This window comes from Hippocampus zosterae, chromosome 1 (assembly GCF_025434085.1).
Source record: "Hippocampus zosterae strain Florida chromosome 1, ASM2543408v3, whole genome shotgun sequence".
Lineage (NCBI taxonomy): Eukaryota > Metazoa > Chordata > Actinopteri > Syngnathiformes > Syngnathidae > Hippocampus > Hippocampus zosterae.
The window spans coordinates 10724849-10751657 of record NC_067451.1 but is presented as its reverse complement, the minus strand read 5'-3'; the positions used below and the strand labels follow the sequence as shown (position 1 = coordinate 10751657).

Here is a 26809-nt window from a genome sequence, read left to right as displayed (position 1 = left end):
ACATGACATATGAGACATATGAAATTTTTAATAAATGAAGGACAACATAAAGTACAGAGTGCAAAAAAATGCAACAATACAATAATAATGATGATTGCATAGAACCTTTAAAAGCAGACTTGACGTGAGATGAAAATTCCGGCTGCAGTGAAGTGCTCAGTGAGGCTGCAGACATTTTTAGCTATTAAAAAAAAAAAGATAAAGAAAATAGACAGGAAGTAGAGTGCCTATCGCATTTACATTGTTGCAGTGCTCTTGAGGAAGAAAGTTGCTGCCTTGTACCGATTGTATGATTGTTATTATATGATGAAAATTGGGACCCGCGCAATGAAACTGTACACTTTTTTTCGTTAAGATAAAACTGCAATTCTCTCTAAATTATTGCTTTTTTCAACTATTTTTTATCATATTATGACAACATTTCATTAAAAAAGATTTTTATTTAAAAAAAAAAAAAAAAAAAAAAAAGTTAATCTGGAGGCACTCTTCGGCCCGGCTAATAAACCACAAGGAAGACTTAAAATCTGGATGTATAAATAAATAAAGCATTTTAAAAAAAAATCCAAACAACAGTTAACGCGTAAATTAAAAAAAACAATATACCGGTATATTGTTGAAATAAGCATTATACTCGTACTCATCTGTTAAGCATCAGTCTACAAATATCTTACTTATTTCTGTGTATTTACAATGTTACACGTGACTCTTAATAAAAAGCTCCATGAATGTTCAAAATCAAATATTTGTGTAGCTTTTTAAGAACCGCATCCAACATTGAGAGGGGGAAACTTTGATATGAATTAAAACTCTAATTATATCATACATAGCTTAATATAGTGATGTCCTGACAGCACGACAAACAAATGATGGCAAAGGGCAGTAATAGTCGACATGGTAACAGAAGCTTTCGGTTCAGACTTGGGCATAAAAATAATAATAATAAGCAGAGACTGCAGTGAGCTTTTTGTTTTTTTCCTTTCTCGTTTTGTTCCATTTCCTGGTTGAAAACAGTTCACAGTGGCGTTCGGCAAAAGAGGCGACGGGTGTGAAAATGTGTGTGTGTGTGTGTGTGTGTGCGTGTGGTTGTCGACATTCAGTGACCAGCAATGCATCCGTAACTAAAATCAAGACAATATTTTTGGGGGACATGCAGCACTTTGCCACCATTTTGGTGTCGAGGAACTGTATGGTGAAAGGAGTTGAGGAGTTCATTTGGACCAAAATGGTGCTTTCCGCCCTCTTATAGTCAAAGAACTATGTTGAAGTCGGTGGAGGAGTTTCATTGAGGTTTTTTTTTTTAATGTTATTGACATTTTTGTTTGGTGGCGCGCCGTGAGATTTCCCGAAAATGTACCTTGGCTCCAGAAACTTTGGAAAACACTGACAGCGCGCACAACCATATGTATTCGGACCGTGACGCAATTTCTGTGGCTTTGGATGCAACTCTTCAAAGACATTCCGCACTTTTGCACGCACTGATACAAAGAAACCCCCCCTTTCTGTGCTTAGTGGCCACTACCACCGCCTCCATCGTCCCACGTGCAATCGTTCTTCTGCTTGGCCAGCTTCCTCACCACTCTCTCCAGCTCTTTGCGAGACTTCTGCTCATCCTCAAGAAACTGCTTCATCCATTTGTTCTCCTGTCGTAACATACACCGGAGAGGACATGTTGTCAAGAGGAGTTTGAGTGTGGGCTAGAAGTGAGTGTGAGCGCAATTGTAGCTTGCAATCAGACCTGTTGCATTTTAAAAATTCTCATTCAAAGTTTTTTTCATCTGTAACTCGCCGATGGCATTGGCAAAGAACGGGAATCTGGAGCGCGAGGAGAAGCATTTTAAAACGGTACACGTGAGCTACGATTGTGATGTTCACACATTTAACACGCTGCAAAAGTGCGAGCAATGCCTCCGCGTCAGGTCTCCCACGAAAGATAGGCAGTGATTTCCGTTTCACAAACTCAGTCTTGTATCTAGTTTATTTTTCCGTTTCGTTCATGTTAGAGGCTGTTGCTCATCGTGGCATGGGTGTGCGCGCATGCGTGTGCATACGTGCATGTGTGGTAACGGGTCGATCGTCGGGGTTTGGTTGGCTTGAGAAGTAGATCTTCAGTGAAAGAAAGTTTGGCCACTCCCGACCTACACTACACACCACCACGAAACACAATAACAAAGACTTTGTTAAATCAAGACAATAAATTACCCTTTTCAGTTCATGGACCTCATCCTTTAAAGCATACACTGCATCAACCAGACTCCTGTAAGAAAAAGTGGGGGGGGAAAAACGGACACAGTATCCAGCTTTGAGTTGTGATGATTTCTAAGACGAGGTATATCTGCTCAATCAATGGAAACTTGCGTTTAATAAATGTATTTATTATTGTGGTTTGAGTTTGCAGTGGTGCAGACCTGCAGTGTGTCATACTCAGAGCTGTTTCTATGTAATTACTGGTTATTTAGGTGCACAAAGAGAGCCAAACGACCCTCTATTAGGCAGTGTAATTCCACAACAATGCAAATTACGACACAGCATAATAAACACTGTTAAGATAAGACCTCAAAACGCAGACAGAGAGACAAAGTGAGCGGCATGCGCTTACTTCTCCTCAATGACCGTCTGCCCGTTGCTCTTCATCTCCTCCACAATGATTTTCTCTTCCTCGGGAAGGAGCACCTGAGGCACGCATTCCTTCCGCACGGCTACACCAACACAGGCAAACCGTTTGATATATGCTCACGTGAGCCCGGCGGAAGGTCAGAACGAGGCGATAAAAGATACAAACGTGTGTTGGTGGAGTGCAGGCTGGCTCCTGTGCAGTAAGCCTCGATCACCCTCAAGATCTGAGCGTCCTCTTCCAAAGCCACCGTGCCTGGAACACAATTCATCCGTTAGCTCCGCCAAGAACATTGCTTTAGCGTGTTTGTTTGTTAGCACAAAAAAAAAAAAGCACACGGTTTTCATTTCCAGGCAAATCATGTTTGAGTGCCTCATGTTCTCTGCACCTGTTAACATTGCATTCCGTAATTTCTCAGTGAATACAGTCAACTCGCACCAATTTGTGGTTGTGCTTTTACTAAGCCCAAAGCAAAAACAGTGTTACAGTACTTTGATGGCGTTGAGCTATGCAGAAGTGAATTGAAGAGGTTCGTTTTCACCAAAGGTAGTGCTTTGCCACCATGTGATGGCATATATGGGCAACTACAAACCTTTTTTTTGGGGTGGGGGGTGTCAATTCCTCACGAATTTCACTATTCGCAGCATGGTTTTTCATGCATGAATCTTAATGAAAAAAATTCACACATATGAATTAAGTTGGCCATTTTTTTTTTTGTACAATTTGGTACTGATCCAAATTATGATTTTGATTCATATCTATTCACCGTTCATATCCATGACTAATTTTGAGTCGTGAATGAAGCCAACAATGTTTTTGGATTGTAGGAGGGACCTGGAGTTCGGGTAGAAAAACGATTTTCTCCAGTTATGCCGGCAAACATGCAAAGCCCGCAAAGGGCTTGAGATTCAAACCCTGCAACTTCCAACTGCAAGCTAGGTGTGCTAACCACCCATCCACGGTGCTGCCCATATACAGTATATTTAATTATCCTTATTTCTTTTGGGGAAAATGATTTAAAATGTGAGGTTACCGTATTTTCACGACTATAAGGCGCCATTAAAAGTCTAAAATTTTCTCCAAAATGGACAGGACGCCTTATAATGCGGAGCGTCTTTTATATGAGCTGAGTTCCAAAATCTGTCTGAGACCCGACACGCTGTTTATATAGAGAAAAGGCGGAAGTAAGGTCGACCAATCAGTGAAGCGCGTCTGTGCACTTATATGTAAACTAGCTGGTTCGCCGCCCTCCGGCCGGCTCATCAGCTAGTTCCTGCGGAAGGCTGGTAAGGTGGGCCTTCGGCCCACAAAAGTGTTGTTGCTTGTTTTTTGTTCATCTTCATTGCTTATCGCGAAAATAAAGAGATGTTTAGCTCTACTAAATAACTAACAATTTCATTGCAATGCTTGTGGGTAGACAACATTTTTTCGCTAAGATGCCCGCGCGATCGTAGTGAGCCACTGCCTGAGCGGCGCAGTGGCGGCGCGCAGCGGCGCGGTGAAGTAGGTACGTTTTGAAAAGGGACAGACGGAAGGACAGACCGCGTGCGGGACGACGCGCAATATATATCTAAATAGATATATGGAGAGAGAGAAAATGTGTACGTGAGTGACGACACGCACGCATGCGGAGAAGAGGTCGGCCAATCAGTGAAGCGCGTCCGTGCACATATATGTAAATATATGAAGAGAGGTGGACGTGAGTGAGGACAGGCACGCAGGGGGTGGGTCCGGCAATGAGTGAAGGGTGGGCGTGTAAGTGGACGCTAAAGGCACGCCTCTAGCAGGTACCAGTACCTGTATAAAATGTGAGTATGTGCATTATTGCAAAACAACTTCGGTTTTGGTTTCCAAGAACCCCCGAAAATGAATTCCAACCGCTGGACATCGGCATCAACCGGGCGTTCAAAGTGAAGTTGCGAGCGGCATGGGAAAAATGCATGATCGATGGCGAACACAGCTTCACGAAGAGCGGGAGGCAGCGCCGGGCTAGTTACGCCACAATCTGTGAATGGATTGTGGCTGCTTGGACGAACGTATCTGCTAGTACAGTTGTTCGAGCTTTTGGCAAAGCCGGCATCATTTCTGTGGAGCCACATGACGACGAGAGTGACTCTGACAACGAGAGGGAACCCGGCGGTTTGGATGGATTACCGATACTTGCACAATTGTTCAATTCGGACACAGAAGATGATGATTTTGATGGCTTTCTGAGTGATGATTGAGCAAAAAACCTGAGTACCTTGTAAATAAAATACACCCGAACTCAGTTCTGCTTTCGTTGCCTTTTTAAAAACGCGTTTTAGCTTTGAGCTTCAGTGTATGCTTCAAGCTAACGTGTTAGCGAATGTGTTAGCATGCATGCATGCCGTATGTTTAAGCGTATGTTTTACCACTGTAAAACTGCGCCCATTAGTACAGTGCGTCCTGTGTATGTGTCAAATACAGAAATGTAACCCATTAATGAGACTGCGCCCAACCGCACGGTGCGTCGAATAGTCGTGAAAATACGGTACTTGAAGAGAAAATATGAAAAGTGTAGAAATATAAATTTTCTTTTCAGTCAGTCGTACTTCTCCTCGTGTGAACCTCGTCATCGGAATGCTTCCTTTCCTTCTTCCTGTTTCCAGGCAGAAACTTCTTCATGGGTCGTGGGCTCTTGCTGGAGTCCTGCAGGGGCACATTGTCAGTGAATCTCTTTGTCATGTTACCCTGAAAAGAAGCAAAGCCTGCAAACCAAATCACTGCACAAGCTCTCAGAGACCAAGGACGAAAAGGCAGCGAAGCGCGTGGCGACAGCTGTGACCAAAGCGGGCATGTAGTCGCACCCTGATAAAACCTTGTCCATCAGCGAAAATGCATTTGAGGAAATGGGGAATTGAATTCCCGACAATGTGTAAACACATTAAAAGCATTGTACAGGGAGTCAGTGCAGAAATAAAATAAATCAAACAAAAGCTTTACAATGGGGGACATGTTTGCAAAGCAATGAGAAGAAAGAAGGAGTTAACATTTTGACAGCACTTGTTTCGATTGCAGAAAGTTTGATGACAAAAGACTCTTAGCACAAATCTTTCAACAGTGAATGAATGAAAGTGCCAATAATCGAATGCACCAAAAAAAGAAAAAAAAAAATCGGTATTTTATGAAAGCATACAACGGTAACATGAATAGAATGTAAATAACAATAAGAATAGTAAGTGATTATCATAAATTCATGCTTCAGTGACAGACACTTGTCTCCCTCTCATTTGGCCTGCTTTACAAGTTTGAAGGCACCCGTGATACTAATCGCACACACAAACTTTTTCTGGCTATATTGTCATTTTGTCCAGGCCTGTTTCAAGCTTCTGCTCTTGAATGCCTGAAGGCCATTTAGCGCAGGAGAGAAGGACGAGAGCACACATGCAGACTTTCACAGGAAACCACATTGAGGAAGGAGGAGTTATGTTACTTCACCACTGGGGCGCACGCGCTTGCTAATACACACCACCAACTCCCAGAGTCACACATACTCACACAGGAATCTAACCTTACCTTCATGATATAAGACATCCTCTACAGAAGACAGAGTGGAGAAAGAGAAAAGAAGTGTGTGAAAATATGACGGGAGAAAGGTGCGATGCAGAGTTAATAGTGTCAACATTTGCACACCACAGAAACACCCTCCACTTTTTTTTTTGCCTGATTGTGTACTGTCGTGAAAAGATGGAGAGAAGGGCAATGCATTGTGGGACTAAAACAGGCCAAGTGTGGATTCGACTTGATTCAGTTTGATTGGCAGCATTTTGTTTCACGGACAGCGGTCATGCGAATAGAAGTAGGCCATGCGAGAGAAACTCGTTGGATGTGATTGCTGCAAAACATAATGCAAAAAAAGACAAATCGACTCTCAAAGGCCACTACATTAGGTACTTGTGGAACTTGATAAAAAATATTCAACCTTTTTTATGACATTGGTGAATACATTATTTTCATTATAAATACAAATTTTAAAATAATTATTTTACTCATAAAAAATATGAATTCAGATTTATTTTATTTACAATGGAAGAGATAATCATGAGCAAAAATTACATTTACATGAAATTTGTTGCATTATTTTAGCAGTAATTCTCCTAAAATTGGTTAGTTAAAACACACTTTTATTCATTCATACAGTTAAATAATTTATTGTAAGTTATCAAATAAATATTTTTATACCGATTTTTAAAAAAATGTCATTAAACTGGCAATTTGGGGTGGGGTGGCTGGAGGGGAATTCAACACTTCCGAATTTTATATATTTGATCAAATGCATTTGTTATTGTTAAAAAATAAGTAAGAACGATTTTATTAAAATATGCTGTTTTATTGCAGCAGTAATACTTTCCCCCTAAAATGGGTTGGTTAAAATATTAAAAGAGATACAGAAAAATATTAAAAGAGACTCTTTGTTGCAGGATATGTTTGCTGAGCAAGTTTTCAGATTTTCAAAATGTGGATTTTGTTTTAAAGTTCAGACAATAGACGTCTTTGCTGTACAATTCTAACAAAAACTTCATGGAGCGTGACTTTGTCTTAAAAGTTAATTTATGACTTTGTCTTAACAGTTAATTTATTAATTTTTAACCGATTTAAAAATCGAAGGTGGCCCCCGGGCACCAAAGTTTGCACACCACGGCTTTGCAATCGCCTACCTCTTTGTAACCCAACGCGGCCGAGGGTTTGAGGGGCGGCGCCGGACGCAGGCAGCTGAGTGACCAGGGCTTGCTCATCTTTGGTGGTTCCAGGGGCCCGCGGCTGACGGCGCTGAAGCTGCCAAGGTGGGACAAGTGGGTAGGGGTGCCCACCATGCTCAGGGGCTTGCCTTCTACCGTCTGCACGGGGGAAACAAATGCAAAAGAGCACCGCATATGATGAAAGCTTTCAACACTGTGAGCTTTGGTTGTGTGTGGGGGGGTTTATTTACATAGCATTTATCACAGTCAAGACTCAGAAAATGATTTGTGTGGTGTCTACTTCTGAATGAGACACCATGAAGTTTTTAAATATTTTGCGGGGGGGAAGGTACTTAACAGTCGGAATTCTTAAGTGTTTCTCAAGCTCAAACCTTCAAGATGGTGCTCGAAGGGCTGCCTCCTTTGCTAAACGGCTGCAGGTGCTCCAGCCATTCTTGCAGCTCCTGGGCACTGCTGCAAAACACCGTCACCCGCTCCATCATGCTTCCTGCAGTTCACGCAAACACACACACACACACACACTTCCTTGAGCACTAAGAGACCGCATCCGCTTCTGGGAATGTGTATCATTTGTAGTGCAGGCTAAAAAAGTAGTTTCTAGTGCTTGTCAACATACAAACCTGTGATGTCAAATGCAAAGTGTGCATTGTCCATATCCTCCATGTGTCTCGTTACAGTGGTGCCCGTCAGTGGCAGTCGTCCCTAAAAAAAGATAGGAGACGTGAAATCATGATTTTTACTGTCGGAAAGTGAGAAAAAGGATGACACAGAAAATAGGTATGATCTGCCATGATCAAAAGAAGCTTCTTGGTTCTGGATTCTGCTGATGGTGAAGGAACTATTTGCTATAAACCAGATCACAAGCTTTTGAAGATAATAGCAAGACACACTTTTCAGGATAAGTCAAGCTGGTATTGGGTATTGCAGGACCTGGTTTTAAGGGCGCCCGCAAAAGATATTTGTGGTAAATGATTCAAAAGGGTCAATGTGTGAGGTGAGGTGTGAGGTAATCTGCCTACCAGATTTTATAAGCAATCCAACTTTCAGAGACAATTGCTCACGGGTAGGAGAGCCCTATTGATTTTGGCAAATCTGACTTAAGATGTCTGCAGAGGTCAAATCAACATTGGTGCCCTCCATCTTGCTGCGTGCTGCAAAGTTTTTGAGTATGTAAAGCCAAAACCTGAGTGCTTTCAAATGATTAAAATACTGTTTTACAGCATTTTATCATGCAAAGGTTAAAAATAAAATCCTTCAGACATTGCAGACAGGGATTTCCCATCAACATTTTGTGCACCCGAATCCACCTCACTCAATTTTGAGAGTCTTCCATTCCAGAGTCTTGATCAAAGAAAAAAAGAGACAGGCCAAGTAATGAAATGAGCAGGCCTCACTGGAATAGTTAAATATAAGCATGTCTGCCAAAAACAAAACCGCACACATGGCTTTGTTTCCAGCCGTTCATGAGTGGAAACAACCTGCCTGATAAATGAAGCCACTCATCCGTGGACTGGTGGAGAGCATCACTAGCACGGTGGGGAAAAGCATCAGGTAGCGCTCATCTTTGTCCTGAAAGAGATGCGCCCATCTTCATGACATGAACATTCACACAGGCAGAAAGCATACTAATTCCTGTAACAATGATGCTAATTTCAGTTAGCCCGTATGTGGCATATTGCATTGTATGTACTTATTTTGGTGTTTTAATAATTGAATCATTTGTAGTGTGGGTCAGTTTGACAGGAAACTACAACAGTGAGTCTTTGCTTCCTCAAAGTGATGTTATACAATAGACTCCCCTTTTCATGAAAGCGAGAGGAAAAGGTACAACGGAATACTTAAAAATATGTGTTGTAAAATGTGTGCTTGGAGGGTTAAAATGTAATTTTAGGGTAGATTTTTCATTTTCTATCACAAGTGGGTCAGGTATGTATCCCCGCGATAAATTGTGCCTTCATAAAAGTACAACATAATAGCTAGAGTGGCTGCCTTTCCAGCAGCTCCTATATTTTGTTGTTCTACTTCTTCCTTTCATAACTTTGCTGCTGTGGATCGGGAATTTCTCCATTGCGAGACTAATAAAGGTTTTCTTATCTTATCTTAGTGCTGGCTAGCTTTGTGAGTGAAATAGCTGAGGATGATGGCAACATTATGACTGGTGCAGAGGTTGACACTAAAACGTCTGTTCTTCTGCAGTCTTCTTACAAGCCCCTAGTCAAAGCAGACCCTCCACAAAGAAAACCCACAAGAAAGACGACGCGCTCTTTTAGTCGGCTTCGGTTTAGTCAACATTACCCACAAAGCTCCCTTTGGAGGCTTTCACACTTGATGTTGAAGCACATTGGGATTCAACAACTCTCTCACCTCACTGGAGCCGGTTCTCATGTGGACCTGGGAAATGTAGAGCACATGACCCAGACTCTTCATGCTGTCTCCATCCCAGCCGCGCACCTGTTCCGACAGGATTTGCAGTTCCAGGTTCTTGCGCTTTCGCAGGTCCTGGCACTGTGTCTAGAGAAAGAAAGAAAAAATAGGGGACTAAATAAAAACCAATAACCAGACAAATACAACTGGTTAAAATGTTGGTGTCACTTAGAAACGAGTCACTTACAAAAACATGGTTTGTCCGATTAATTTCATGTTATAGTCATTAAAACAACAACAAAAAACACATTCCCAAATAACTCCAAACTTCTGAATGCAGGTATTTACAATTTGATTGAAAAGTAACTCCCTTTATTTAAAGTATTTTTTTAATTGTTTGGACTTGAAATCAGTTGACAATAGGGCGGCTCCAGAGGTTGGTGCCCATATCAAATAATACTTAGGCTAAGTTCTTTCTTGTCATATTCATTTTGTTTAAAAATCATAGAATAAATAAATCACAAAAAATGAAGAAAAACAATTTGAAATGATATTCATACAATGAATTACAAAAAAAGTGTTTGAAAATAGGGAGTTATTTTTCTGCTCCCCTGTATTTTTCTTTTAAAAAAATATCCTAATCTTAAAATAATTTTCTCCGTCTGTGACATTTCCACGTGCTAATTATGGCCTCTCCCTACTCAAAAAGAAAAAGAAAAAAAACGCCAGGGTAAATGTTGTCATTTTCCGTGGCAGATCACACATGAGGGCGCTCTGTGGGCAGAGACCTGTAGCAGTGCAAATAGGCCCGCGTCACACCCTCATCACAACCCACAAAGTCAAACAAGATGTGTATGTATATTTCATGTTACCATCTTACTAGGAACTCAGTGCTTCGGTGAGGAAACTGACAACTGTTCTCAGCCTCAGTGTGGTTTTGAACCCATGTCGTCAACAAAAAGCATCACAGCACATCCCCACACTTTGATTTTTTTTTTTTGCTCCTCATTTCGGGGAAAAAAATTAACACTTTCTAACAACTATTACTGAGAACCCCCATTTTGTGAAGGTTCACCTTTCACACTCCTACAGTATTATAAGTTTTTAAGCAATGTCACAGTATACAGACAAGTGTGAATTTATAGTCTGTGTAGGACTGTGTTGCGCCGCAATTTGTCACACAACACTGAGCTTGACTGGAAAACATGCAACCTAATTAACAGCGATAAAAAGCGGGAGAAAACTCCACTTTTGCAGCAGAGTAGAGGATAATATTTGCCTGTGGATTATATTTCATACTCTGTTTATATGGTTTGCTGCTCTGCGTGCATTAAAATAGCAGTTTCTTAGGAACTATAAATGACCATAACATATGCTAATCCTCATTTGCCGGTCTATGGCGTTTTGCATTTTATGTTAGCATTAAGCTAGCTTTTGTTATTGCAAGGTCTGGTTGAATGTGTTGATATTTTAAATATATAATGTTGAATTATCTTTTATTTTATGTGTCAGTTTTTTGGCAAGTTCCAATGGGTAGTGACAAATATGATTTGACTCTTGGAGAACTGTTTGAGCGACAGTCTAATTGTCCATTCCTTAAAATGCTATATGCTAGAATCCCAATGTAACTGCGATAGTGAGAAGAGGGGCAAAGTAATACCTTCAAAATGTTTTGCTAAGTTTCACTGTGCTTTAAGCATATAGGATGCATAAACTAATATGAGAGCGAGAGCGAGAAAGAGAGATTATTTCTGGAAAAATATACCTACGAGATTTCTCTGCACACTGGATTCGTCACTCCAAAATCAAGAAATGAATATTGAGGCTCACAGGGTGCCTTGTGATGCATGAATCAATATTACAAGTTCCCGTTGCCATGTCGCACACTCACCACTAAACTCCTGAACGCCGCTGTGGCCTTCACAATGTCGGAGAAGTCTGGGTGGGCTTCCTATAGTGAGGACATGGAACACTTGTACAAGAGGTCGAATATTTATGCAGGAAGACATTAGAATTTTTTTTTAATACTTAATAATTTGGATGCATCTCTACCTCTACGTGTCTCTCCAGCTCCTGCAGCAGAGTGGGGTACTTGTCCAGTCTCATGAAGGGCTTGCTAAGGCTGGTGGTCAGTGTCAGGATGCCCGGAGCGCTGGCTCCTTGGCTCTCCATGAACTTGTCAAGGTCCTCGCTAACGGAAAGGAAACACCCCTGAAACTTAATGTCCTGTCATTATTTCATAGCCTGAATATTTGCCACGATGGGACATTAACTGCTGAATGTTAGCCAGGTAGCTTAATTAGCCAGTAATGGCTGCGTCCACGTAATATTAGTTTGCAATCTGGATGTGAAGTGGTGATTTTTAACTTAAGTGGGTACAGGAGCATCCATCCATCCATCTATCCATTTTCTAATCCGCTTATCATCACAAAGGTCGCGGGCACACTTGAGCCTATCCCAGCTGTCTTCGGGCAGTATGCGGGCTACATCCTGAACTGGCTGTCAGCCAATTGCAAGGCACACATAGACAAACAGCCATTTGCGCTCACAATCACACCTAGGAACAATTTGGAGTGGCCAATAAAACTGTCATACAGGTTTTTGGAATTTGGGAAGAAACCGGAGTACCCAGAGAAACCCGAGGCAGGCAAGGGGAGAACATGCAAACTCCACACAGGAAGGCCAGAGCCAGAATTGAACACTGGACCTCTGCACTGTGAGGGCAATGTGCTAACCACTTGTCCACCGTGCCGCCCTCCAGGGACATCACTTAAGTGTTATTTTTATTTTATTAACTGGTGGAAAATTTGTCACCAAAGTGGTCCGAAGAGAAACTAAATAAGATAAGATATCCTTTATTTGTCCCACACTGGGGAAATTTACAGCCTCCAGCGACAAGAATGTAGGTAGAAAGAAGAAAGAAGAAAAAAAAACAACAAACACCGTTCAATTAAGTGCAATATAAACACAAACTGGATAAATATAGCAACATCGTTGCCAAGTTGGTAACACTGAGTAGCTGCTCATTTCTCCACACGCCTTACCTGTGCCTGAGTTTTCATGGTAACAATACTTGCCATTGGCATTACACCCCAAAACAATATGATTGTGATAATTGGCTTTTAAATGTCATTTTTTTTTTCATTTGTGCATTTTGTCCCAAGACTGTCAGAGACTGCTTAAGAAGTCATCTGTTAACAGTTTAAAATTGTGAAACCAAGTGCTTGTGCACTTCACATGTCATCAATTAAAGCATTTCCAATCACACATATTTTTCAAAACTTTGTGTTCCGCTTTCCAAGTAAAATATGTTTAAAGTGTGGGATTTGAAACGTTAGACAAACCTCTGAGTAACATGAAACCTGTCACTGGAAAGGTTTACATTAGAAAAAACATGACTCGTATCTCTGATCAAATATGAACTTGAGCTCATGGAACAACTTCAGCTTACCTTGTGTTTCTCATTTTACCTTCTCATGTGGCTACATAGGATTATGAATATTACAAACACCTTCCAATACCACACATATGGCTAAAAAAAGGTCTCTGCCTCCTATGACGCTGGCAGAAAGGAACAAATGTTTCACTCTTTAGTGCTCCCAAAATGAGATAACATAAAATAGTTAATAGTGGAAATATGCATAATTATATAACACTGTAGATAAATGTTTTGCTCTAAGTACACCATATATATAAAGTAATTACGGTAGTTTAGTGAAAGTTGAATGCTTGAATTGGAATTCTAGCCCCTCCTCAACCCCGCTCTGTGGTTTTATTTGTAATTTGTTGTTTGTTTCTATGTCATTACTACAAGAGTTTATGTATAAATACTGCTGCTCCAACAATTGAACTTCCCTCACAGAATGAATAACGTCTCTTAACCACTTTACATAGCAGAAAAACCGCAGTGGGTGCAGCTTGTCGACATGTAGCTTCCTGTGTGCAGGTCAACTAATGTTGCAGCTCAGAGAGATGTCAGTCCTCATGAAGTGATTACACCATTCCTCAACAGGCATCATTATTTTCACCACTCGTGGAAATGAGACATAATTGTTACGTCAAAGGATATAAGGATGAAAGCGTGACACCTAGCGGCTTCAAGTCGTACTGCAACAGTCCATATGATTACGTCCAACTGCACCATCTAACTCATAGGTGTCAAACTCAGGTGAGGTCATGATCAGCTCATCAGCAAGCTCTGCAGAAGCCTAACATTGAACCTGTTCATTTGAATCAGACGTGTTGCAACAGGGAGACTTGGAAAACATGCAGGGCAGCGGCCGTCCAGGACCTGAGTTTGACACCTATGATCTAACTAAAGAGATGCAATACACTTCATATCAACAATTGATCCTTCAGTTAGGCAGTGGTTAATAAGTGAACTGTGTTTCTAATATTTTGTCCCTACCCCATAGCTCATTGAGATATACTCTGATATGAAATCATCTTTCCCCATTGTAATGAATGGAAATTCTATTAATCCGCTTCAACTTCCTATAAAACACTAAACAAAAGATTTTTTTTTGTTTTTGGTCATAATATACTTAAATAGAATGTAAACAATTAAACAACTATAAATACTATAGAAATATGAATAGTTTACTGTTATGGGTAAAAAAAGGGTTTGAGGTGTATTCGTAAAATTAGATTGTATTGATGGGTAAGTGATACATCGAAGGTTTATTATGGATAACTATATAATGGTTGTTAAATTGATATTGTTCCACAAGATGTATTGTAATTTGGAATATTGTGTATAGTGTATTTTATGTATGGGTAGCTATGAATATTCCGAAAATACTCGGACATACTAATAATGACATAAATGTGTTGCTGTGTTCAAATGCTAAATGTTTAAAGGCTTATGACACTCCAATTTCAATGCTCATATCGCTAGCCTATCTATGCTGTTTTGCATTGAGTGTTAGCATTAAACTAGCGGACTTTGATAAGACAAGGTTATGTGATTAGTTTAAATCCACAATAACACAATTTTCAGATTCATAAAATTAACTACTCACAACAGGTACTTGATCAGAACTTCAACAGATTTTGAATGTAGCAAAAGGTTGTTTTAATTCATGATAGAATGATTTTTTTTTTATTCATAATTAGGGCACATGAGAAAATACGTCGGTGACTGACCTGTGATCCGTGAGGATGCAGACGGCTAACGGGTGGCTGGAGCAGTAGGCCAGGTAAAGGGACTTGATCTGACACATCATATTTAAGAAGCATCCGGCCAGCCGCTGTTGGCCTTCTGGGACTCTGCAATGACAAAGTCAAGGCCAGAAGAGTGGCATGACAAGAGAGAGCAATAAGAAAAGCAAACAGAGGAAACCAAAAGGGGACATCCTTGTTTTATTATCCAGATGTCTATAAAGATAAACTCCAGCACTAATAAGAAAGTGGGGTGAAAACATCATGTGTTTGATGAGATTAGAGCAGGTATTGCGACTCTTGTGATCAGTGAATGTTAAGACTCATAATGAGGTGATAATTTCCTCCCTCCAGAATGAAATGCTTCAATAAATGATGACTTACTTTATACATTCCTCCAAAGAGGCAACCAAGCCCTGCTGGAAGGTGAGAATCTCCTCAAGGTTTCCACAAAGAGTGGCGCTGTCTGCACTGCTCAGCCTGCGCACACAGTCATTGAACACTAAGTAACTAAATATTCAAATATTGCACTCGGAGAAAAGTTGGCAAAAGTACTCACTCAACGCTATACTTTATACAGGATGAGAAATGTGACCTTAGTGCTTGTATTGGCAAGGAAATAAAAAATAAAAATCATTGGACATAGCTTTAGTGCAAACTCAATTCTGACATGATAATCAGGACTGAATTGATGAGAGTTCATTGGCTGAACTGATGTGATATGAATGATTGTACAGAGAGGAAGTGATTGGTGGGTCATTCCATGCTAAATCACCCCCCCCCCCCCCCGAAAAAAAAAACCTGAAAAGAATGAACCAAGCGCATTTTGATTTGAATTAAACTTGTGCTTGTGATACTGATGGCACAACACTAAATCTCAAATTTGAGGTGAATAAGAGCACAAGTTTGGGAGCTACGGCCCACTGAATTTTAATTAATCCTGCAAAAAAGGGGAGTGGCCGCCTTCCTTTAAACCCCCATAACTCAGAAACTACTAGAGCAATCTTCACAAAACAGGTATTGTTGGAAAGAGAATACATCAAGGGATCCTTTACAAGATTGTTGCATATTTTTCGACCTTGAAATTGACCTTGTGGATCACATGACCTTCAATGTTTTCATGAAATGTAATCTCTCAATCTCCTCAAACACAGAAAGGTTTCAGAGATAAAAAAAAAATAAAAAATTCCGGCCCCTACTCCAATTGACCAGCAAATGTGAAATTTAGTGTTGTGCCATCACTATCAACCAGCGCAGCAAGCTTAATTCGAATCAAAATCCGCTTGGTTAAACCCACTGGGTCATTTGGCATGGAACAATACGACCCTAGTGAGGAAAAAGCCGTCCCCCTTACTTGTCGCTGGCTTGTAACGGTCTCAGGTAACAACTCAACACCGTTTGCAGTTCTTTGACAAACTCGCGCTCGTGTTCCAAGATGTCTTGCACCACCTAAAAAAAGGCAATAGACACAGTGGTGCCATTCATGACTCTCTTGCTAGTCATATCGGGAAATAGACTTATTTTCCTGTTATTTTCATAGATTATTTGTTTTTTGAATATACAAAATATGTTACTTAATGTCATTTTCCATTTTGGAAAAAAAAGTTCAACATTTGATTTTGCTGAACAGTTTTATGATTGATAAGCTTCAACATAAAATATCTTGTCAATTAAATACAGGTTGAACATGATGCTGTAAACTCACCACACTGTAGTAGCTTTTGGTCAGCTGAGCTCCTTTAGGAGACAGTGTTTTTTCTACGGGGGAGAGATTCACAATGAGTCTTTTAATGCAGCAATTCCCAACCACTGTGTTCAGACGGATCATCAGGTGGGCCACCAGAAATGACCAGAAGTTGTTTCCAATCTTGTAAATTTTTGTCACACAAAATCAATATTGAAAAAATGATTCACTTTTTTCCCCCCGGAAATAAATAACGTGGCCGCCATTGCGCCATCCGACTCACCGCAGGCCTTGACCTCGCGCACATAGTTGCTGGGGAACCATCCCGTCTTTCCATTGAGGTTGCCCTCCCACCAGCCGCCTTCCTCCTGCCGCATCACGACGATGACGTCGCCTTTGGTGAACGACAGCTCGTCCTCGTTGTTCTGCTTGAAATTGAAGCGGGCCTTCACCATCAGCTGCCCGCTGTTACTGCTGCCATTCTCCGACATCTCCTGTCATGTGGGTGTTTGATTTTTAAGTGACGGTCAAATTCAGTTCACTCGTAAAGGTTATATCACCTTTTAGGTTCATCCTGAAATTTCAACGCAAAGCTGAATATCCCAAACTTTTTGTGACGAGCATATGTGAGCTTGTAACAGAACAAGAGAGAAGACGGAGAGCATACCACAGATTTGGATTGTCGCCGCAGAGAGCCTTTGGACTTGGCGGAGGAGATTGTGTGCAAGGATGATGTCGGGCTAAGTGATTGTGTGCCGGACTGCGGACATGATCTCTCTGCAGCACTGTCTGTGGACACACAATATGCAGCCTTGATTATCGGGTTTTCTTATCTCACTCAAACTGGATAGTCAAGAACTCCTGGCATGGGGTGAGTGTACATATGTGAAAATCATATCAAGTCAAGTACAACTTTATTGTCAAATGTGCTGTATGTTTACCACACAGGATATCAGTGACTTCTGAATTTCTGGCCTTACAAGATAAACTGATGTCCAAGACGCGTTGCTGTTACAGTATTCTCTCTCTTTTACAATGAGACGTGAAGATTTGGGCAACACAGTGGTTAGCACGGCGGCTTAAAAGTTCTGAAGTATGGAGTTGGAATATCTGCTCCAGCCTTCCTGTATGGAATTTGCATGTTCTTTCTCACTGTGCTTGCATTGGGCCTTATCCAATTTCTCAGACTTCCTCCGATATTCCTAAACCATTCAAGCCATGTTCATATTCAAAAACAAAGATCACAAGGGAGAAAACACAGAGGCCTCTTGTTGGATCAACTAACTCATGACTGATGCACCTCAAGTCATATTTGCAACCCCTATAAAAAGTCAACCATCCTTGTAAAAACCACACTAAAGTAGCTCATTCCGTTATCTTTCATAACGAGACTCACAACAAAGTCTCCTTCCAGCATTTAAGTGCCTGTTTTGTAAGTTGGAACTTCTGTCAAGGATTCTGCCTCGCCACAATCCCGCTTTGTCCGCTGTGGCCCATCGCAGGGCTGCTATGGTTGCCGCAACATCAAGTAAACGTAACACATCGCGGCTTGTTTCAACCAAGGTTATTAGAGTTAATAAAAACTAATAAAATAGTTAAAAGTAGGCGGCCCGGTAGTCCAGTGGTTAGCACGTCGGCTTCACAGTGCAGAGGTACCGGGTTCGATTGCAGCTCCGGCCTCCCTGTGTGGAGTTTGCATGTTCTCGACGGGCCTGCGTGGGTTTTCTCTGGGTGCTCCGGTTTCCTCCCACATTCCAAAAACATGCATGGCAGGCTGATTGAACACTCTAAATTGTCCCTAGGTGTGAGTGTGAGTGCGAATGGTTGTTCGTTTCTGTGTGCCCTGCGATTGGCTGGCAACCGATTCAGGGTGTCCCCCGCCTACTGCCCGAAGACAGCTGGGATAGGCTCCAGCACCCCCCGCGACCCTAGTGAGGATCAAGCGGCTTGGAAGATGAATGAATGAATGAATAGTTAAAAGTAATTTTTTCTTGAAAACTGTCCTTCAAAAATTTGAATACAAAACGAAAACGATTTAAATAGGCCACTGGTGGTGTAGTGGCACACTCGCCTGACTTGTTTGTGGGCAGCGGGGGATCGTTTCCCACTCAGTGACGGTGTGGATGTGGGTGTGAATGTTTGTTTGTCGCTACATGTGACCTGCGATTGGCTGACGACCAGTTCAACATGTCGTCTGCCTTCAGGCCAAAGTCATCTGGAATAGGCTCCAGCAACTCCCCGCGACCCTGTTCAGGATAAGCGGTGTCGAAAATGGATGGATGGATGGATATATGACTAGATGGTTGTTCGTCCGGGAATTGGCTGGCAACCGGTTCAGGATGTCCCCCGCCGAAGAAAGCTGAGATAAGCTCCAGCACCCGCGGCGACCCTTGTGAGGATAATGGATATATAATTAAAACATAATGATTAATAATTAACTGACACCACATCCTACGTTTAATGAACTGACCCCGGTAATTATAGCGAAAATATATTTTGCTTTTGTCTTTGTCAATTAATATCATACCTGTTAAAAAAATTTCAGAATTTATATTTACCGGTATTTTTGTCTTGCTGTAAGTGCATCCAGAAGAAGGAATGTCAAATAGCTATTTGGCAATTGCACCTTACTTTATTACACAATGCTTACTGACTCCATATACCAAAAACAAACAAAAAAAAACAAACAAATGACTAAAAAATAAAAACGAATACAATCCAACAACCGCTAGGAACCTAATTAAAACTAATTTTTTTAAAAGTCAAAATAAAAAAGTAATTATCACGAAAAATTATTATAATCCTCGTCGCAACTCATCTCCACAGTCATTATGTCATGATCAAGACAAAAAAAAATTAAAAAGTGATGTCCAAAACGGATCTATTCACAGAGCTGTGAGTCTGCAGCAGCATTCGGTGATGTGCATGGGAAGCAGATTTTCTCTGACAAGTCACCACTGACAAAATAACACTGAGACTGAGGGAAGAAAGTGAGCAGAGACCAGTTCTGCCTCCTGAAGCAATTAGCCCCAAAGCACTGCAGGCCCACAGCACTGTAAATATTTTAAGCTGCAACCCGAGAGTAGAGTGTGTGTGTGTGTGTGTGTGTGTGTGTGTGCGCGCGCGCGCGTGTCTCAAGGGCGATATTAAAGTTCACATTATTGATTCTGTGTAACAACACCAAACCCTCATTTGATGGAAAATGAACAAAGCAGGATATTAGTATTGCATCAAGCAGAGCAGGCAAATCTGGCACCCAGCGGGACACAAACACACACCAGCTGGCCTCTGCCAGTAAAGCCAATCAGCTTGATCAAATGTTGCATGACACCAATTGAGCAACACAGACTGTGTTGTTGCCTCTTAGCCCACCAAGTGGTACAGTTTGCCGCAGTACAATTTGAAATTGCAAAACTTGGAGCTGACTTGTGTCTCCCCGTGGACTGTGGGATGATTGCTGCATTCCACAAAGAGGATGAATATCTTACTTTTATGTGTTCTTGTCTTGCCACTTTCTGCATGTAGAGTTTATAAAAATAAATAAATAAATAAATAAATAGATAGACAAATGAATATTGAATTACTGTATGTTCGATTGTAGTTCTATGGTTGATGCTTTACTTTTTTTTCATTGATTTTGACATTGTTGGCCTTTGTATTGCCAATATACAGTGTATATTTTATCACTGGTGTACTGCACATGTTGACGTTCAAGAGTCCGTCCAATATACAATACAATACAATACAAGCTGATTTATATTGCGCTTTCACAACAGCGGCAGCTGTAACAAAGCGCTGAACAAAACAATTAACATCAAGTAAAATAATAAACACAACACATAACATAAAACACGGACGGTCTGAATGCTCAAGAAAATGCACACTGACACCCTGACACCACTCTGAGAGTATGTGTGTTCTGAGAGGCAAAGCACGCTCCCTACCCATTAATTTCCGAACGCCAGCTGATGTTATAAACGAATCGGCAGCTCATGCTTGAACTGTTTCCATCTGTGCTGTCTGACACACGGTGCTACAGCACTCCTTTTTGGGGCAGTCTGAATAACCAAACGATACAATTAAACAACATACTCTGAGTTTCCGAATTGACGGCGTGAAGCAGCGCATGCTCTGAGCGTATTTCCGAATGCAGCCACGATTCTGGAACGGGGATTTTGAGTAAGAGTCCTAGCTCTATCTTCTTTTTTTGTCAAATTAAAAGGATTTTAGCAATAAATTTAGGTCACAATGATGTGGTTCAACCACCGGACTTGAATTCCCACTGGGATATGACTCAGAGTCACTGAAAAGTGAGTCTGCTTACTCACAAGAACAGTCCGTTAAAAAGCAGAAGAACCGTCCAAGAAGTCACTGTGTCCTCTATGCCATTTTGTTTTTGTCACAATTATGCAGCCCACATGCATAATTGATTAATTGTGGAAAAACTGGTGAAGCAATCGATGGTGTAAATTCACCGTGGCCTTGTTTGCGAAGCAGCGGGATGCAGGAAGGTCACGGAAGGACGGCGCGGGCTGCCTCTTACCTTGTGTGGCAAAGTTGACAGCCAGCAACGTGGTCAGGACCTTGCCAAAATTCTCCCCGCTGTACAGGCAATCAGGCTCAAACCCCTGGAAAGGTACACGCACACAAAAAAAGGTATAAAATCACTGTGTCGCAAACAGGGTGCTGTACGCCAATAATTGGATGCACAATTGAACACTCACTGGAATTAAACAGGCCTCGGCTGTACACACACTAACTATGTGCACATGAAGCATGACCCATATTCTGTGAATTAGTAGTCTATAAAACAGCCAGACACCATTACGATTCACTGCACATGCTGGCACGCAGTGCCGCGTCTAAGACAGCTATCTCATTTCCTTCAGAGCCTTGGGTTTCACATTTTAAATAAAACATCTTAAATATAGAGTTTGAGTGGCCCGGCTTCAATCCTGCTTTTGTCTGAGGACCATCACATCACCTTCGTCAGCATCAAATGCTGCACCGAAGCACGAAAGCACTGAACTAAATTTTTGCATTGGTGGTGATTTTAGAGAAGAAACATTTTGTATTCTGATACAAATGTGGTATTCGGATTGTGATAATGATACTCATGAAAACAATACCGGAACTATTTCCAACAGAAATATGCCAACTCATTTGGCATGACAAATGTAACTTATGAATGGAAGACCCACCGCACACAGCGCGATGAGGGCGATTGAGGCAAAAGTGTACAATCATGATTCATGAAAGCATTCAGTCGGCACCTCACAGCTGCCAACTGACCATCACACACATAATCACTGCAACAGAAAATCCGTGACTCTGGTGGTCCTATCGAAAGCAACTGACCCCCCATAAACCACCCCAAAAAAACTGGCATGATTATGGCGGCAGGGACTCTCTCCACTTAGCTTTTCAGCCACACTTTCATATAAAATTTTCCACAGTGATTACAGGTAAATACTGTAAAACCAAATTATGCATACACACCAAATGCTGTGTTGGTACGGCTTGAAATTGAGACAACATTCATTTGCTATTCGTATTTCAAATTACTGGCTGCCGCTCATGGAAACTGTCTCAATGTTGTGAACTCCTATTTCCAGGTAAATGTTGTATTGAGCAAAACAGTAATGCAGTAACATTACATTGGATTGGATTGGATACAACTTTATTGTCAAATGCACATTTGACATGTCCTGAAAGGTTGTGCGGTAGCATGGATGTGATGACAAGGTCTTGTGTTGACATCATTAACCCTGTCATGCACAAATAATAACCTACATCGGGATTTTTTTTCTACTCCAGTTAATTTATTACTCTGTAGGCATGAAGAAATAAATTATGGCAGTGAATGGCAACATACATAAGGGTCCATTGTAGTGGTTGAAGCACAACTGTGACATGAAGCTTAATGAATACAGGAGAAAACAACATGTGAAAAGTTGTCCACTCGAGTAACCGCTGTGCCCGAAAGGGATAAATAACTAGTTTGCGTAATTGAACCGCACCACCATCGCTGACAGCCAAATCATGAGATCCATTTTGCCCCAACTACTTTTTAAACAAACTGAACAATGAAATGTACAAATTCCAACATGTGATCAATTATCACCAAGTGTGTATTTATGAGCATTGCCAATAAACTCACAAAGTAATTTGAACAGGTATACTATATTGAAGTTTGTAAATTTCTGATAAATGTTGCACAGCTGTATGTAATGTATGAAGTGTAACTAAGCGTATCAATCTCCTTGTATGTCTTTTGCAGTGGTGGAATTAATGAAGTAGAAATATTTTGTTCGGTGTTACTCTACTAAAATCCTTTTTTTTCAGGTATATGTACTTGAGTGTTTATTACTACAAAGACGTTTTACTTTTAATACCTGCATTTGAAAACAGATAGCTGTACAGGCTTGATGTATTTTTCAACCTCTACGAATAACGGCACAAGAAAATAAAATGATGCAAATCGCGTTAGATAAGGGTCCACCGTGTCTGAGATCTTAACTGATTGAATTATTGCCACGATATAAACGAAAGTAAAAAAATAGTGCATTTACTCACCTCCGTGTGTGTCCGTGATACATTCATGCAAACTGAATCGATGCGGCACGACACGGCGGATCATCCCAAAATAAGCGAAACATGCCCACACGACGTCATATGAACTTATTGGACATAACAAAAATTAAAATCCAACCATGACCACACAATTGCACACTCTAATAAATCATCCCATTCAGCTGAGGAAAGGAACAAGAGGCCTTGAGCACTTCATGCCACTTCCTCTTTCGGTATGTCAGTGCAGAAGTGAAAACCGTATGACTGTCTTCTTTGTGGAGTCATAGGATAAACAGGCACTATTCGCTGCAGTGGCGGGAAAAAAAAAAAGACACAATCACGTCACCGACCAAAAGATGGGCAGGGCTGGTTGGAGGGCCTCAGGCTGGTTGGCCACGAGCTGCTGCTGGCTTCACAAGGTCTAATTATGGTCTGAGGGGGACCTCCCAGACATAACAAGCCAGTTAGGCATTGGGAGCTCCAACACTCCATCGTGCAGTGAGTCAGACTGGCATAAAGCAGATGATGTGATTCAAAACTAGACCAAGATTATTTATAAAATTAGAGAGGACGTGTCCAGTGTGGCACACAGAGAGGGAGCGGACACTCCCAACATCTGCAACACATTCCCTCCATGATAATGGAAGCATTCTTCGAAACAGTCCGGGACACTTCATTGTATTACAACTCATACGACAGCCATTATTTTCATTAAATTCTTCCACCCCAATCCTTTTTTCTTTTGAAACTAATTCCAATTATAAGCTTTATTTTGACACATAACGACACATTCCTAATCAAAAAGTATATACAGAGAAGTTTCACATACTGTATTTGCTGTTAGGGATTTGTAGAGTTACTTATTTGTTGATTTGTTTTTGGGAACCTCCGCTTCGATTTTTGCTAGGGGAAAAAAATATCACTGAGTGAGTTGAGGAGTTTCATTTAGACGAAAGATTTGGGACTACTGTCGAAAACATTTGAGAGGTATCAATTAAGTGAATTTTCGCTATTTGGGGCAGGACTCGGTCCATATCCGCAGGGAAACACTTCACACTGAAATAATTATCTTCTTATGGTGGTTTCTCTTAAACAAGGCCATGGATGGGGAATATCTCACTTCTCTCTATGTGTTGCGCCATTGTTGGCAATACTCCCTGCTTTACATTCCTCCATGTCACTGCTGTCCCCTTTTTTCTGCCTTGTAGGACCCCCTAAAACCTCAGTCGATCAAGATCTCAACCGCTGGTGACTTTACCTCGCTTTAATTACATCTTTTTTACATGACGAAAAAGTAAGGAGTTAAAAAGGACAGATATTAGGTTTTCAAATGTAGGGAGCAATAAAATACTTCAGTGAATACAGTGTACAAATTCTCAAACCCTGCAGGCTACCTGGTTAATCCTGCCAGTCGAATACTGATACAATAACAAAGATTAAGACACGCAAATCTAAGGATACTTAGATCTCTACTGTGTAACTGTTAATGGCTCATATGGTCAATGGTTCCCTTGATTGTTCCACTGTTAATAGTTTAGAACTAAAATGCCTCGTTTTAGAGGCTACATTAAAGTTCAATTTTGTGACAAGACAAGCTATTGAAAATTAAAAGTCCAGTATTGAGAGGTTATAGCAGAAAGTGTTACATTTGAGTAAAACCTACACCATGTTCACTAAAAGTTTACATTTTAAAGCATATTTGACTAAAATAAAATTCCCTTTCATCAAAATCGCAACAAATTATGCAATTTAAGTACAGTATATTACTCAAAGGAACAACCGGTTCCGCCTACGGCCCGAAGACAGCTGGGAAAAGCTCCGGCACGCCTGCTTCTGTCTGAGGAAAAAGCGGTTCAGATAAGTAATTCAACTGAAAACGCTACGAAAGTACGGTACGAAATGCCCAACTACACTTTGTTACTTCCTGGCAGACAGAACGCCTGTTTATGTGGCTCACTCCACATGGACGTGCTGCGAAATCCGATACACTCCAAGCAGGCTCGGCTGATCACAACACAAGCAAGCAGGTCTAAGTCCGCTCACGGGGAAACCTGCACCGGGGCTAAAATGGCTAATAAATCGACGCAGAAGCGGTGGCAAGGTTTCTTCGCTAAATCCAACAGCAAACTTACCTCCACTTTCAAGGACGAGCATCCTCTCAGAAACTCTCGAATGTTGCCTAAGCAGTCGGCTTCGGTTCGCGGATCCGGGCAGTACTGAACACAAACACACGGGAGAGAAAATAGCACGCTCGAGCACGAAGGGCAAGCAATACTTTTTTTAAACACGCCGACTCGTAGCTAACGCCACTATAGTAGAGTCTGAAGTGGTCGCAAGAATGAGAGTTTATGAAATATGGAGTCAATCCGCATCCTCTTCGTTGAAACATAGCTATTAATGACATCAGCGTCAAGCTTGCGCCGACGTATACTTTTCCGCTTATTTATACAACTTCCGAAACAAAAGATGTTAAAGTTGCGTTGCTGTTTGAAAACCGAGATGTCGCGCTCTATATATTCAATTAGACCGCAAACGATAGGCCAACGGCGAGAGGTGTGGGACAATCGCTGCACGAAAACTTCATTATAAACCTACATTTCACACGGTTAATTTTAGTACTTTTAATAGTTGCTTGCGAATCCGTGAGGTGCGGTTCTTCTTACTAATACTTCTCCGTGCTTATGGTTGGTACACTGTCCGTTTAATGTGCAATAAAATATATATCCATCTTCTACCACTTATCCAGAAATATACAGAAACCGAACACATAAGAGCTATTTCCGGTATTCTTGTTCTACACCTTCTGTTTGACAGTGTCTTCCTGCTTGCCGCCAACTTTACAAAAAAGAGAGGTCGAAGTAAGCAACCGGGAAGAACCTTCGAGGAGGAAGTGACGAACCCTGCCTGCAAACTTATCAACTTTACCATCTATTGGCATTTTAAATCTGAAATACCCCCATTAACTTTAATAAAACCCACTACCTCTCCATTTGATGGTGTTTAACTGTATTTGGCAAAGCGAAGGTTCTTCCCGTTTCTGCTTCCACCGCTGCATAAGCGTCGAGAATGCGGAACATTCTCAAAGTATTTCTTGACAATAGTACAGCAAATATTGCCCATTAGCCTCGTATCATAAACATTGGCGACGTCGTTAAAAGCAAAATTTTCGTTGCAACTTTTAAAATGGGCGGCCTGTGCGTCTGTGTTGATATCAAATCCCTCTCTTCGTGTCTACTATCGGACCACATTATGTCTACTTTTTTTCCAAACTTCTCTACCTTGGCACTGAAACCGGGCACAAGCTTTTCGACCAGCTTGCATAGTACGAGGCCATCCTTCAGCGAGGCCTTCAAGAATTCCTCCGGGTCAGCGATGTTCTTCTTGGGGGAGCCAAGCACTCCCAGCGATATCAACCACGTTACGGTCTGCTCCTCGGGGTTCATGGCGCCGTCAAACGGGCATTGCCTTGGCGACGGTTGTCCGCCTCCTCCTCCCTCCGGTGGTCAGGTTCACGATCGGCGTGCAGTGCACCTCGAAACCCCGTACTTCAGCTTGAAGTTCGGCAAAAGGCGTCAGAGGGGTGGGGGCAGGGGCCGGCTGTGTTACTACATGCCAAAAATGATGATCACCCCTGCTGGTAAGCAGACACCTCAACAATACACAGCAGCAGAAGTGCACTGCCAAGTACAGCAGCGC

At 41.4% G+C, this 26809-nt stretch overlaps 1 protein-coding gene across 4 annotated transcripts; it reads right to left on the bottom strand.

Moving 5' to 3' along the window:
- Nucleotides 1–454: 454 nt before the first annotated feature.
- Nucleotides 455–26809, bottom strand: arhgef6 (Rac/Cdc42 guanine nucleotide exchange factor (GEF) 6). Of its 4 annotated transcripts, XM_052078943.1 has the most exons (22): nt 26392–26805; nt 25246–25329; nt 21084–21168; nt 17208–17329; nt 16824–17034; nt 16562–16614; nt 16211–16305; nt 15241–15336; nt 14842–14964; nt 11749–11887; nt 11588–11647; nt 9697–9843; nt 8815–8901; nt 7953–8034; nt 7704–7819; nt 7291–7470; nt 6149–6169; nt 5185–5281; nt 2780–2866; nt 2597–2696; nt 2200–2254; nt 455–1640 (listed from the first exon to the last, which is right to left on the bottom strand). In XM_052078943.1, the coding sequence occupies exons 1-22, from the start codon at nt 26554–26556 to the stop codon at nt 1506–1508; spliced, it is 2340 nt and encodes a 779-aa protein (XP_051934903.1). In that variant the 5' UTR covers nt 26557–26805; the 3' UTR covers nt 455–1505. The 4 variants fall into 4 exon arrangements, with proteins under 4 accessions (XP_051934903.1, XP_051934921.1, XP_051934912.1 ...); XM_052078961.1 differs by lacking the exon at nt 2200–2254 and having other exon boundaries at nt 26392–26809; XM_052078952.1 differs by lacking the exon at nt 6149–6169.